At 45.0% G+C, this 14,611-nt stretch overlaps 1 protein-coding gene across 2 annotated transcripts in view; it reads left to right on the forward strand.

Annotated features, from left to right (window-relative positions):
- CCDC92 (coiled-coil domain containing 92) overlaps nt 1-14,426 on the forward strand; it is a 21,519-nt gene extending 7,093 nt beyond the window's left edge. For both annotated transcript variants that reach the window (XM_014518110.2, XM_014518116.2), the window contains exons 2-4: nt 8,777-8,923; nt 10,156-10,197; nt 11,320-14,426. In XM_014518110.2, coding sequence (XP_014373596.1) covers nt 8,794-8,923; nt 10,156-10,197; nt 11,320-12,095 — 948 coding nt within the window. In that variant the 5' untranslated portion in view covers nt 8,777-8,793 and the 3' untranslated portion in view covers nt 12,096-14,426. The remainder of the gene's footprint in view (nt 1-8,776; nt 8,924-10,155; nt 10,198-11,319) is intronic.
- The last annotated feature ends 185 nt before the right edge of the window (nt 14,427-14,611 follow it).

The following is a 14,611-nucleotide window of genomic DNA, read 5'->3' on the forward strand; positions in this document are numbered from 1 at the left end:
CCTGCCCTCCCTTCACCCCTGCCTCTATCATTTGTGAAGCAAGATTCAACTGTAGAATTTGCACCATTGCTTGGCATGAATGCCCGTCTCTCCTGCTCTTTGGCAACTCTCCCCTCAGTTTCACTTTCTTTCATTTGGTTTAACAGTCTTTTCCTAAAGGAAAAAAATAACAATTTAAGGTTAAGGCAGCACTAGTGTGAGGCATTCTCTACCAGCAGGCCTCAACTGTGGAATTTGCCCTCTACAAGCTGCTGAATATCTCTGCTTTTGACTTGCTGGACTGAGTTCTCATTTTGCTTAATACAGTTAATTTGGGTGGTTAATTCTGTCTCTGCCACTGGAAGTAGCCAGTTAAACGGTCCCTTCTTGAGGTGGGTAAAAAAGTATTGTAAATGCAAGTGAAAACTCTCCCCTCGTACTGGAAGAGGAGAGGGTCTAAATAGATGTATGTAACCATCAGTGAAGGAGTACACCTGAAAGAATGCCATTTAGTTACCTCTACCTGTTCTCCTTAAGGAGGTATCCAACAGAAGCGAATAATCCATTTTTTAATACTTTAATTTTTACAGGCAGATTTGGGGTCTGGTTCAGCATTTCTTGCTGTAGCTACATACTTATTTCTCTGCCCTTTGAGACTACCATATCGAAAACCTCATTGTTGGAGAGTGGAATACAAGATTTTTTTTTTCCCTAGATGAAAAGCATGTACTGCTCATGAGCATGTTCCTCAAGCAAGTGCCAGTGTGAAAACTGGAAACAAATAGCACTTGTTTAGCTTTCCTGTTAATTGTTTTAATGGGTAGTGTTCGACTTGTGACTGCCCAGCTTAATTCTTATCGCTTTGCTTTAAGGAGTGTTGGGGTAGAGGGGGAGGGCAGGAATGGGTGGCTAGATACTGAAAAACAAAACCCCTCCACAAGGGAAGGGTCTATACGTGAGCATAGCAGGAAAGCTTGTCTTGCTTGCTGCAGATATAAAAGCGCATTCGCTGGCTTGTGGTACCTGGAACAAAAGGTTGCTTTGTACTGCTGGGTCTCTCTGTCTGTCGGTAATGCACCACGGGATGGTTGCCTGCTCTGTCTGATTTGTCCTTCTGGCTTCGCTACTCATGTGAAGTAGTCTTTTCAAGCAAGACCCAGGAACTCATCCTCCCACTTTACTCGGCGTTGGTGAGGGCGCAGCTGGAGTACTGCATCCAATTCTGGCCTCCACACTTTTTAAAAAGGACGTGGCAAAGCTTGAGAGTCCAAAGGAGGGCCACGTGCATGATTAGAGGTCAAGAGAACAGGGCTTATGAGAACAGGCTGAGAGCCTTGGGACTCTTCAGCCTGGAGAAGCGAAGGCTTAAGGGTGCTTTGGTGGCAGCCTATAAGTATATAAGGGGGTGCACCAGGAACTGAAAGAACGTCTGTTCACCAGGGCACCCAAAGGGAAGACGAGGTCTAATGGTCGCAAACTGCTGGAAGACTCTTTTAGACTGGATATAAGGAAAAACGTCTTTACCATCTGAGTCTCCAGAGTCTGGAATAGACTCCCCCCGAGAAGTGGTGCAAGCACTTACTCTAGATACCTTTAAGAAATGCTTGGATGCTTATCTTGCTGGAGTGATCTGACCCTAGCCGACTTTCTGCCCCTTGGGCAGGGGGCTGGACCCAATGATCTTGCAAGATCCCTTCCAGCTCTAATGTCTATGAGATCTTGAAGGGCTAGACCCTTAATCATTCTGGATGGATATCTGTGGATTCATGGTCCCCCGTGATGAACCACCCCTCCTCTCACCCCCTTTCTTCTGAGCCTCACTCTTGACAACTGTTCATACCATCAGGTACTAGGTACTGCGCTGCAGTCCCGAAGCAGCAAGGATTGCTGCTCTGACGCATTGGCAGCGGTTGCTTTGGTTCTGTTTTGAAAGGCGCCCAAACAAGGAAATCGACTGTCCTCAAACCGTGAAACTGGCTAGGCGCAGAGTGTTATCCAGGGCATCAAGCGAGCAAGCTGGAGAGGTTTGAATTTCCTCTGCTTTCACAGGCAGTTTATGGTGTTAGACTGCTGGACTGTGATTTAAACAATTTTCATGAAGATGTGTGGCCTTTAAATTGGCAGTGTCTCTTTAAGCCTCCAAAAGGAATCACTGTACATGCAGTAGTCTGAATCATGATGTTTAAAGTTAACTACAATATTTTTAAGGACCATGTGTTTCCGTTAGCCATGGGTATATTGGCAGGATGCTGCCATTTGTTTTCGTTGTGCATTGATATAGTGCTTTCTTCATCATTTATCTTGATGCGCTTTAAGAGGAGATGGGAAGTATTTTAAAGGATGTTCTGCTCCCTCATTTGGGGTTTGCAGTCCTGAACTTTTCCACCTGGGTGCATCCCATTGAATAGCACTGAGTTCCTGTTGAAGCAAAATAGTGACTCCTCTGTCCTGCAGGAGGTGGGAGATGTGAAGCTTCTACCAATGTGTGTGTACATAAATATATCTTCAGGAAGGCAGCTGAAGTGCTCCAAAATGTCACTGTTGTGTGTGTGTATCTGCACTCACCTCCATAGTTGCCTAGTTTTGCCCCTGAAGTGTCTCCCCCATCTCTTGGCCAAGTAAGTAGAGTTCCCTAATGCACATGCAAGGGAGGGTCACACTTCCTAACTTTGAGTTGCTTTTACAGCACTGCAGAGGGAAAAGCCCAGTGAGTCCAGCCTTGCCATCACTTATACCATCTTTAAAATGAAAGTAACTCCTTTGGACATGCAGAATCCAGTCAAAATGTTTAAACACACGATGCCTGCTTTCCTTAGGGTGAACTCTACTCAGGCATTGCTTTTTCCTTTAAAGCCATTAGCAGTTGTTAGTCATGTTCTGAAATTAAAGTGCAACAAGAGCCGGTTCTCTCGGTGCAGCAATGATGGGACTGTCAGTAAAAAATGCTGGATTAGTCTGCCTTATTGACCAAAAGTATGTCCTCATTAAAAGCAATAATGGCTGCATTATCCTGTTCAGCAGTATTTGTAATACAGTAAACAGTTCCAAAATCACAAATGGCCTCCAGCAAAGTAAAGAATAAAACCTTATTGACAGAACAAATAGCTGAAGTATTGAAGAGCATTCTGTGCTCGCGAGAGAAATGTCACCTGTTTTTCTGTACGGAGCATGTACCTTTTTAAAAAGCAGTCATGCCAGCTTGAAGTCTGTCTTTTTCAGGATCATGTCTTGAGCTGCAGCGTACTCTGGTCTCATGCCCAAACCGTCTGTTCTCCTCCCTCTTTTTCCCCCTACTTAAATCCATGCTTACAATCCTCCTAGAGAAGGGTATGGGAAATGCTTATAAGCGTATTTTGTAGTCTTAAATTATTTTGGCTTAGAAAACTTAACACAGACAGTGTGAATCAGTATCAAAGATCTTAGCTATCAGGGTAAAGTGTAGAGTAAATCTGGCTTTCTTATGCTCATATCACTGTTGTTTCGAAAAATTGTTTTCAGAAGCTTTGGGATTACTATTCTTAGCAGTATATTTCAGGGAGCTTTTGTGTCCAGTTCATTCTTTTGTTTAATAGCTAAGAACACAATGTGGTTTCCTGACAAATCAGAAAGAAAATAATGTGTGCTGTTTGTTTAACTGACTTGTCTTAGGTGGCCAGCTGAGAACACCTGTATTCTTTTCCCAGATGAGTTGTGAATGTGTTCGGTTCGGTCTCCTCTCTATATGAAGCGAGCGGCACCTGAAAAGCTATTTAAAACTTTTTTGAGTTGTGTTTGTTTTCTAGTTCTCCCCTCCTTGCTTCCCACTTTGCTCTAGGAAAGGCCATCTGGGTTAGGATGCAATGGCACTCCTGCACCATAAAAGCAATAGAATTTTAAAAAGGAAGTATCTGTTTTATGTCAGTGCCACCTGTCTGGCGTGGGATCCATTTCATCCTGATTCCTGAAGTCCTACAGCTGTTCAGTTTTGAGTTTTACGCAAAGTCACCAAGTGACGACTGGTTTAGAACGCTCTGCTAGTCTGGAAACGTGTCTGGTGACGGCTGTCTGCTCTCATAGCTGCGGCATCTTTCTGTGGCAAGTGCCAGCTGCAAGAAAAAGTCCTCTCTCTGCTCTCATGTAGGGTTGTTTGCCCGCCCTTTCTGGAACCTGCACAGTCCATTTACACAAACCCCATGGGATTGTCTCCATCCGCTGTGGGCTGGCGTGTAACTGGGCAGGGAAGTACTAGAGGTGGTGTGGTGCTACTAGCACATGGCAGTGTCAATGGAAGTGATACTACCAATACTTTACCCAGCATTACCTCTGCCATTAGCCTTCGTCTTCTGTTCTCTTTAGAGGAGGTGTAGGGGACAGCCTGGCATTGCATCACCAGCCAGGTTCGCTCCTCATGCTGCAGTAAGGAGTGGGGAAGCTCATGAAAGGGCTGTACAGTAGTGTGCATCTTTAGAGGATGGGAAGGCGGTGGTGCCTGACTTAAGCTCTATCAAATCCATGTTTCCCTGATTGACTCTACCCTCCTGTGAGCGGGAGGATGCTGTGGGCCTGGCCTGTGAATTTCTGGCAATGGAATTCAGCATTTTCTGACAGCCTGGAAACTAGTCTGCCTCAGATTTTTTCCTTCAGATGAGCTGATCTCCATGTGATCTTAACATGTAAACTAGGTGGATTAAAAATAACCCCTCGTTTGGAGTAATACAGTGACACTGTCTGCAGCAAAGGTGTCCAGGCCCAAAGAGGGGCTGGCAGGCTGCCTGCCGTTTGTTTTCCATCTTAGACTAGGCTGCATTTCTGAACACATCTTCTGTTTCTGCTTTGTGGCTCTTAAAGCTCCTTGTTCCTATTAGCTTTTCCATTTGTTCTTAACCTACAGGGACAAAGTTTCTATTATTAGCTGCTGTCATAGGAAAGGATTCTTGGACATCCTCCACAGGCTGTTTTTTCACACAATACTTTGAGTGTGTTAGAAGAAACCTTTTTACTAGGACTGTGTAAAGCTTCAGTCACTGATTCGATTCGGTGGCGAAATCTCTGAATCTGAATCGAATCAGGAGACCCTTTAATCTCTCCAAATCGAATTGGAACCTGCCACTGGAAGTCTACCATAGCTGAAAATCCTGCTATGCAGTTTGCAGTCGGCTGTCGCATTCAGTCAAGAGATGCAATAAACACTTAAGAAATCGGATGATTCAGTAAAGCTTTTATCTGTCTGAACTCTGCTTTGCAAGACACAACTACATCATTTTAAAAAGAGAACGTAACAGAAATATTGACAGCCTTTAAAATGAATGGTGCCCCAAGGTCGCTAATATGATGGAACAGTCCATTTTAAAGCGATCATCGGGTCCCATGGGCTATGAAAAAGTATGGCATGGTGGAAACTCAGCATCTGTAAGCAGATCTCCCCCGCCCCCCTCACCAGGAAAAGAGCTATGACTCTGGACTGATCCCGTCTTACTGAAATCCTATATATGCCAGGGCATGCATGCAAGTGTATCTTATTTATCCAGCCAAGTGGTCTCTTGCCTAGAGCAGTGTCAGCATCATTTGTTAGGGTCCTTGTGATGACAATCTGATGGATTGCTTTGCTGCTCCATCCTGCAGAGCCTGGCGCAGTGGTATTTACAGTACTATTTTAACAATTATAATATATATTACATATATATATCAGCTCCATGTTGCCACTGCCCTGCAAAATGATTCTCCAACAGCTCTTTGCCTCTTTTTGACAGTCCAGCTTCTGTTTCCATGGGGAGTGCAACCTCCAGCTGACATAGCAGAAAGAGTCTATGTAAAAAGAATATTGCTTGTGAATTTTCTCCTTGTTCACCTACCCAGTGCACAGAATGAAGCAGGGACCCCAGAGGACAAATATTATGTGGTCATGTGGCTAAAGACTATCATAATGCTATTGTCTAAAGCTGCTCAGACACCCATCAATCTGGCAGGGTTACTTGACATTGCAACCAGGTTAGGTTCTGGATGACTGGAAAAGGGTAAATCTAATCTAGTGCCCATCTTTAAAAGGGGAAGAAGGGGGATCTGGGGGACTTGCAGACCAGTCACTCTAATCTCAGTACCAGGAAAGGTTGTAGAGTAGGTCATCTAAGGACCTGGAGGAAAACACGGTGACCAGGACTCGCCAGCATGGATTCATCAAGAGCAAGTGATGCCTGACCAGCTTGATTTCCTGCTGTGACAGTGACCTCCGTGGATGGGGAGGAGAGCAGTAGATGTGACTGACTTTGACTTCAGCAAGGCATTTGACACTGTCTCCCATGACATTTTCATTACTACACTAAGGAAGTACAGACCAGATAAAAGAACTAGAAAGTAGATGCATAATTGGTTAGATCTTCATGTTTGCCGAGTAGTCATCAGTGGCTTGGTGTCTAGTTTGGAACTGAGATGGGAGTGTTCCCCACGGCACTGTCGTAGGTCCAGTGCTGTTTAATAGCCTCATTAATGATTTGGGGGATGGGACTGAGTGCACACTTGTCAACTTTGCAGGTGACACCCTCGATGGCAGCAGCAGAAGGCTGTTGTCCCAGAAAAAGTGGGGGATACTAGAGTATAGCAGGGGTTTCTGCCCTGCGGGAAGCCTCCCAGAAGGGGAGTGGGGTCTGTCTTATGGTGGGGGGGAACCTAGCAGCAGGAGCAGCAGCATGGTCTGCTGCTGCTTGTTTGGTGACTTCTAACACACTGTATATTGCTTCTGAAGGCATGCAAGGATGAGGAGAATGGTGATTTCTAAAGGACACTAATTCTGCCAAATGTCCTCCATTTATGGGGCCATGAGCACACTCCCCCATACCCTAAGGGCCCTCTACTGCAAAATCTCAAAGACCTGCCACCATAGGCAGCGGAAGGCCGGAGCTAACAGGGCTGCCCCCCTCCTCCCAAATTGGGCCGGCTCCAGCACCACCAGTGCTGCAGCGCCTCTCCCAGAGCTCCCACTGCACTCCACCACCACATGCACAGCACCAGTGCGCGCCAGACAGCCCTGCAGGAGGGAGAGGCAGTCAGGTGGGCGCACTCCACGCCGCCCAGCGCCCCCAGTTATATTTTCTAGTGCTGTTGGTCTGTCATGAATTCAGGATCTTGTGACTGTTTGCAAAGCTCTTTTTTAACAGGAGGTTAGGTACCCTTAACTGTCAGGAGAGCTAACAACTCTCCTGGTAAGAAAGCATCGCTGAACCACACAGTGCTGGATGACCACTCTCCCTGATTGCACTCCAGTATAGCACTGCTGATAAGCAGCTTTCTTTGTCATGAGTTCCCATTACCTAGATATGTACAGTACAAAGCAAATTTGGGTCACATGCACGTGTGCATGCACTTTTATGCTGACTCGCTCTCTAACTCAAGTCGTACTAGAGGCACAGTAACAGTAAAGCACTGCTCTGAGGCCTGCCCTGGTGGTGGGTGCTCTTCTCTCTGCTTTTTTATGTTTATTTGAAAGAGTTGAAGGTGCAGAAAGAAACAGCAGGGCACGCACAGAAGGGCCCATTACAACCTGTAGCAAGCCAAAGCAGGGCAGGGTGGCACGTTAGAGACTAAATGATTTGATTCAGAGGCATAAGCTGTTGTGGGTAGCAGCTGATTTCATCACTTGCTGTGACTGGACTGCTGAAGTAGGCTGCTGCCTGTGAAAGCTTATGCCTCTCTGAACCAGGGAGTTGCCAGGGTGCCACCCTGCCCTGCCTTCTGCCTGACCCCAGACACCCACAGATAACCACCTCTCGAATCTTTGTCCAGTACCTGGCAAATATTCTGTGAAGAGCACAGAGTTGTGATGCAAGGGGGCTGGAGAAGAGAGGGAAAGCCAGCAGGAGGGCTCCTCTCCTAGCTAAGGGGGAAGAACTGGGAGATGACAGCTGGTGGTACAGTGACCCAGTAGCAAGAGAAGAGGTAGGGCAGGCCTAGCTAGTCCTGACCTCCAGCCTGGTGGCTTGCATGCTTGTCTGGGAGGCTGTCAGGTGCTCGCTTGGCTAATGTCTGTTATGCACACACCTCCCCAGCCAAAGCGTACTGGAGAAATCGGATCAGGCTAGAGGCAGGGAGGCTTTTACTTCTTGTACCCAGGAGCCATCACCTTAAAAAAAAACCCTCCACCCACAGCTGTACAGTTGCCAGGGATGATAAAGCAGAGGCTTCACCCAGTGGCTTGCAGCCCTGCCCAAGGACCTCACCGAGCTAGCCAGGCCTTTCACTTGTTATGTTCACCTACACCCTTAGCAACCACTTGCTCTTCTTCCTGACTAAGTTCTGTCACTGCTAGTGAAAGGCAGATGATTGTGCAGCTTCTGGGCTCTCGCTAAACACACGGTTGGTTTTGTACGGCTGGCAATGCCCTTCAGTGCTCCGTTCCCTCCCACTCTACCTGGACTTATCTTGTGTGTCCCAAGAGGTGAATCAAAATCCAGGCGGGCAGGGGGTTGGACACCCTTGCATTTTCTCAGCACCACCTTAATCTCCTAAAAGGATTAGTGCGTAAAGCCTGTCTGGAGCTAATCCAATAAATGTGTTAACTACAAACAACCAAGTACCCCGTGACCCCTCACCCCCCGTTCTAGGCTGCTGCCTAGAATGCACTCAGCCTTTCTATGAATTTTCCCATCCGTGCTCCATCAGCGGACATGCTTGCCAGCAGATCAGCTTTCTGAACCAAAAATGTGTTTGTGGGCCTATGTCACTTCTCTGGCATCTGCAGAGTTCCTCCAGATTGACCACCCCCAGGTAGAATTAGCCTGTTTGCAAGGTAATCGGGTGCTCTAATGCCAGTTCTGTTTAATAACAGGTTACCTGGATGACAGGATGGCAGCGTCAAACTTGGAGAACCAGTTACACAGTGCCCAGAAGAATCTTTTGTTCCTGCAGCGGGAACATGCCAACACGCTCAAAGGCTTGCATGCTGAGATCCGGCGCCTGCAGCAGCACTGCACAGGTAACCAAGGATCATTATAGTGCCTCACTCCAGCTCATCCCAGGCATCTCAGAATGCTCCGTGTGGGAGTCAGCCTCCTCCTCCCCATTTTACAGAAGTTAAAACCAAGGCACAGGGCCTTTTCCACAGTTAGCTTGCAGGTGGGGGCAGATCTAGGACTAGTTCAGGTCTCTTCAGCTCCCGTGCTCCATCCCGTAGGCCAGGCTGTCTCCCTGCTCAGTGGCTCAGCTTTGTGTCTTCACTCCCAAGCCGCCTTGTTCCTGAAGCCACTTGAAGTACCATGTCATAGTTATAATCCAGTGCCAGGTGACAGTGCAAAGTGAGCAGCTGCTCAGTAACACCAGAATGACCAGAACTGACACCTCTAACCAGATACAGCATTTGGGGAGATGCTTTTACTTCTTGGTACTGAGCCCCCTATAAAGCACTGTCTCTTGTACTCTAAAGCCTTACAGTGCATTACGTGTTTTAGCACACACATTGGCACTAGCACATTCAAAGTACAGTTATTTAAAACAAGTGCAGTCTGGATTTTTGTGAGCTGATGTCTCATACTTCTTCATGCTCATTGACATCTTGGTAATCTGCGGGGGATCCTTAGACATTGCTTCAAATCTACAAGCTTCTATTCTGGTATTTCAGATAAGAATAGAACGTGGTGCTATAGGAGGGCTTGTAACGTACTTGTAGTACAACATACCTATGCTTTTGGGTCTAGCAAAAGTAGAAGTTGCTCTTTGGTTTTATGCCAATCAGGACTAGTCCTTTTCTTGTGTACTGGCACAGCTCCCTCTTTTGAATTTCTGATTCATTCAATGTGAATTGTTATGCTAGAAAAACTAACCAGAGAGGCTCTGTTAGGTCTCAGTAACTTTATTGCCAGGATGCAGGATTTTTCTCTGCGATATAGTCTATGAGACTTTGTCTGAATAGGCCTTCATTCTTTTGAAGAGGATAGTCCACACTACCACGGTATGAAGCAATGAACAAACTGCAGCCAGTCAAAAGGGAGCAAGCATTTACCAGAGAGGAGCTGATCTATGGTAACTGCCCATGTTAGCCTACATTCAGTGAAGGGTTGCCCTGTCATTAGCACTGTTCTGTTGAGGGCTAAGTTGTCTGAGTTCAGCCCTCGTGTACTGAGAGGTAAGGAGACATGACACGTGGGCAAGTAATGCAGAGCAGTTGATGTACAGTAAGTCAGACATGTTTGTGGTCTTTTTATTTTTCAGATTTAACCTATGAGCTGACTGTAAAGAGTTCAGACCTGACGGGTAAGATATACAGTGCATGCAGTTCCTTTATTGTCTTTGAGTAACTTCTAACTTTTGAAATGTGTTTGTACTCTCCTTCCAACGCAAGTGTATAACAATATTTCTGTATCATGTCTTCCATCCAGAGATCTCAGAGTTCTTGCCAGTCTCATTATATGGGTATGTGTAAAATAGCCCTGCCCTCAGTTTCTTTTTCAAGGTCACATAAGAAGTCTATAGAAGAGCCAGGAATAGACTCTACAATTCTTGATTCCCGCTCCTTTCCTTAAACAACCAAACCATCCTTTCTCTGTATTCTGCACAAGAACACAGAGATTATAAATAGTCTCCATCTTCCCATAAAACACTCTTCTGAAACTTGACTAATACTCTAATTGCATTACACAGCTGAAGAAAACCCTCCAGCCTTTTTGGAAGTGGTGTGCTTCAGCTGCTGGTGTATAAGAGCATAATATTCCCTGGGGATGATGTACAGAGTACAAAAGCTTAGACCCCCCCATCAGCACCTTACTGTTCCCATTTTACAGATGGATACAGTAGAATGTTAAATAATAAGAGCTACATTTATAAAGTGTCACTAAGTTTCTCAAAACCCTTTCTCAGCTGCTTACTTTCATCATTGCCTAAGTTTCTGCTGGTCAGCACACACAAAACTGCTTAAGTCCTCATGTTAAAGTGCTCTGAACCCCAGGGAAGATTTTCATATTAGGTGTGCCCCCCGCTTCCTATTTGTGTCACTTGAAGAGACCTGAGACTGGGTGTGAGTCTTGGTTATAACCAGCAAACCCATTGGGTAAATTACGGTCAGGTGGGACAATTGGGCTGGAATTCTGCACCAATAAAATTTACTGTACAAAGCTGAAAAGTTTCCTTGAAGCATCTCCTGCATTTGTATTTCCACTTGTTATCATCCCCTTCCTATCCTGAAATGATGAATTGAGTTTGAAACAGGACGGGTCTTAAAAGTATTATCCTCTAGAGTCTAAACGATGAAGTGACCAGGTTATTTCCAGAAGTTAGGCTTCCTTACAGTGCTGAGAGTAAACTGTAAAGAAAGGAACTGCATTTCTCAGTTTTACTAACTGACTATAATCATCTTGAAAAAGTTTACTTTTCTTCTAGGAAATGGTAATTCAAGAAGTGATGAACTCAGAAGGAAATGTGAAGAACTTGAAGCTCAGCTGAAAGTCAAAGAGACTGAAAATAATGAATTTTTAAAGGAACTGGAACAAAAAAATGCAATGATAATGGTGCTGGAAAACACCATCAAAGAAAGAGAAAAAAAGTATTTAGAAGAGTTAAAAATGAAAAGCCATAAGCTAAATATGTTGTCAAGTGAACTAGAGCAGCGAGCAAGCACTATTGCATATCTGACTTCACAGCTCCATGCAACCAAGAAAAAGCTCATGAGTTCAAGTGGGACTTCTGATGCCACCCCATCTGGAAGTCCAGTGTTGTCCAGCTACAAGCCAGCCCCTCCTAAAGACAAGCTACCTGAAACTCCACGACGCAGAATGAAGAAGAGTCTGTCAACACCACTCAACCCAGAATTTGAAGAGGCCTACAGATTAGGATCGGATGGCCGAAAGCTACTGTTACGAGAGCCTGTCGATGCTATGCCTGATCCTACTCCATTTTTACTGGCCAGGGAGACTGCAGAGATACACCTAATCAAAGAAAGGCCTTTAGTTATTCCACCCATTGCTTCAGAACGTACATCAGGTGAGCCACACAGTCCAGCCCGGGAGAAGCAGCACAAGGCTCACATTGGGGTGGCGCACAGAATTCACCATGTTGCACCATCCCAGCCTCAGCCAGAGGTTGAGACGTTGGCAGTGGATCAGGTCAATGAAAGTAAAGTGGTCAGAAAGCACTCAGGGACGGACAGAACTGTTTAAGCAAAGTAATGTGATGTGATGCTCTATTCTGTTGCTATTTCTGCACTGTGATCAAATAGGATAAATCTCATCTGCAGTAAAGTTTCTTTTAATACCCCATGCATGCCAAATTTTTTCCAGATCTGTCATTAGATTATCATACTTAATGAAACCCAAATATGACTGTGTTCATACTGCAAAGTATATAAATGCTGTGGCCAAATCAGGTGTACCTGACTGCTTGCTTCTAAGTACTACTCCATTATTATAACTGCACATGTGGACAAAAGCACAGGCTACAGTCTGCATTATTAATCAATATTAACAAGAAACAGATAAACTTAACTAATTATAAACCTGCAGCAATATGTATTGGCTGATAACTTTTAAAATGTCAATGTTTCTTTGATGTCTCCGTAGTGTGTATGTAGCACTTCATACACAGTCACTAACTTTTGTGACAGAGCCACTGTGACGGCAGCACTGAAAAAAACGCAGATGTATATACATGATTAGACGACCTAAGAAAGAACTCTTCTTCGCATGGTCTTGATCACATCCTAAATTTACTTTTTTTTGTGACGTTCTTCTCCAAAACTGCAAGGGTCCCAACAAGCTTTTATTTGATTAACTCTGCATTATTTTGGTTTACATCTATATTTAAACTATCTTTAACAACTTCAAGTTATTATTCTGGGAGACTGGAGAAGAAAACATGAATCAGAATTATTAGCTAACAGTCCTCGTGGAGCGAGTACAAACTCTGTCCTAATGGAAAGCCAGCTTCTGCTTTGGCATTTAGAAATGATGCCTACTATTTAAATATTACTACACTACTGAATCCTTTGCACTTTCCACGCCTTCCTTACAAGGATCTCAAAGCTGCTTACCAAGGTGTAAAATACGTTCAATGTCAAACCCTTTCAGAACTCGAATGATTTCAGTTATGTTTTCTAAATTCCCCTAGGCTCACTGCATTCTGAGACAGTTAAGGAAGTTTTCAAAGCCCAAACGGTAGCTTGGGAGTTATCTGGCAATGTTACAGTGTAGGAGCCGCTGGTATTCAGACTGAAAAGCACCTGTTATCAAACATACGCTTCAGGTAGTTATAAGTGTGTCGGTTATGGAGAGCTACCAAGGGATATGTGGCTTCTACTGAGGGAGGGAGAAAATGGGAAATAACTGAACTTCAAGAGACGAAAATTCAAGTGGTTTTTTGCATCAGCTCCTCAATATTTAAAAAATAATGTTTTAGCTGGGATGCTGGGCAGTAAACTTGGGAGGGCTTAACCCAGACTACCCTCCCACCCCCATGTCAGATGCCAGGCTTCCTTGGCTAGGCTTTCGTAACCCTCAGCCCTAGTTCTCCAAAAATTTTATGGAGGTGGGGAAATCTCATGTGTTGTGCCTTACCTTTTCTCATTCTGTTGGTATGTGGGAGGGCAAGGGGCAGGGGAATGTGGCTTGTCTTTGGCTTGGCGTAAGGGACTGTCCTCCAGCAGTGTGCTTGCCCCCTACAGAAAAAGGAATCAGCTTGCTCATATCTGTATTTGCGCTTTGATTACTGGGGAAGAGCATAAAGGGACCATGATCTGTTAGGTATGCTCTCACCCCCCTCTTTGTGGTATTGCTCTGTCTACTCAATTGCAGTACAACCAGTGGAAAATAATGACTCCCAGCTCTTGCACATAAATAAGTGTGCCTTCAGCAATGCAATACTTCACACTGATAAAGATCCCTATCTGCCTGTTGTTCCCCGTGGCACTGCAGCCTTGCCTTTACTCCTCTTTCCACAATTAACACCCTGTGTGATGCTGGTCTCCTCTGTCTTGGATAAGTATTAGTTTCCTGAGCACGAAAAAGGCCATTTTTGCTAGTTTTGACACTGCTAAAATGTACACTCGAGCATACCCACAGGGTGCAGGGGCTGTATCAGCATTCTCGCAAGTTAGTGAGACACTGATCTTGACTAGCCCCCAAAGGCTTGCTTCTTCAAAGACAGTCCACCATCCCTTTGGCGTTAACCTGCTCAGCATTTTCTGTCAATCACATGCACTGTGTTTTGGTAGTATACACTGTTGTTTCATGTTAGGATTTCTTTATAAAAGAAGAAGGCCCACGTCCTTGGAAAATGGTTAAAAGAAGGTGCGTGGTTTTAATGTTTTACCATTTTAAAGTGTATTGCATTAACCAGCATTGGTTTGGACTGTCGCCATATTTTTGTGGCAACCTGCTGTATGACTGAACAACGCAATTGTTTGTTCTCTGATGGAAGAAGTCTCTTAAAAAGACACTAGAAGTGATGCACTGGATAATTAAAAACAAGTTTCTTACAATCATGAATGTTCCTTACAGTATGTGTGTGTGTGCTTCATTTGAGTGCGTTACCACTTCACCTGCTGCATCAACCCAACTCCTTTAGAGCAATTATTTGCAACCAGGGTGCGATGGCACCCTGGGGTGAGATCCTTCCAAGGGTGTCACAGGGTGCCACTCATGGTAGGCACTGTTAGTTGTGCAAACGTAATTCCCAAGGT

Source organism: Alligator sinensis, unplaced genomic scaffold (genome assembly GCF_000455745.1).
Source record: "Alligator sinensis unplaced genomic scaffold, ASM45574v1 scaffold628_2, whole genome shotgun sequence".
Classification (NCBI taxonomy): Eukaryota; Metazoa; Chordata; order Crocodylia; family Alligatoridae; genus Alligator; species Alligator sinensis.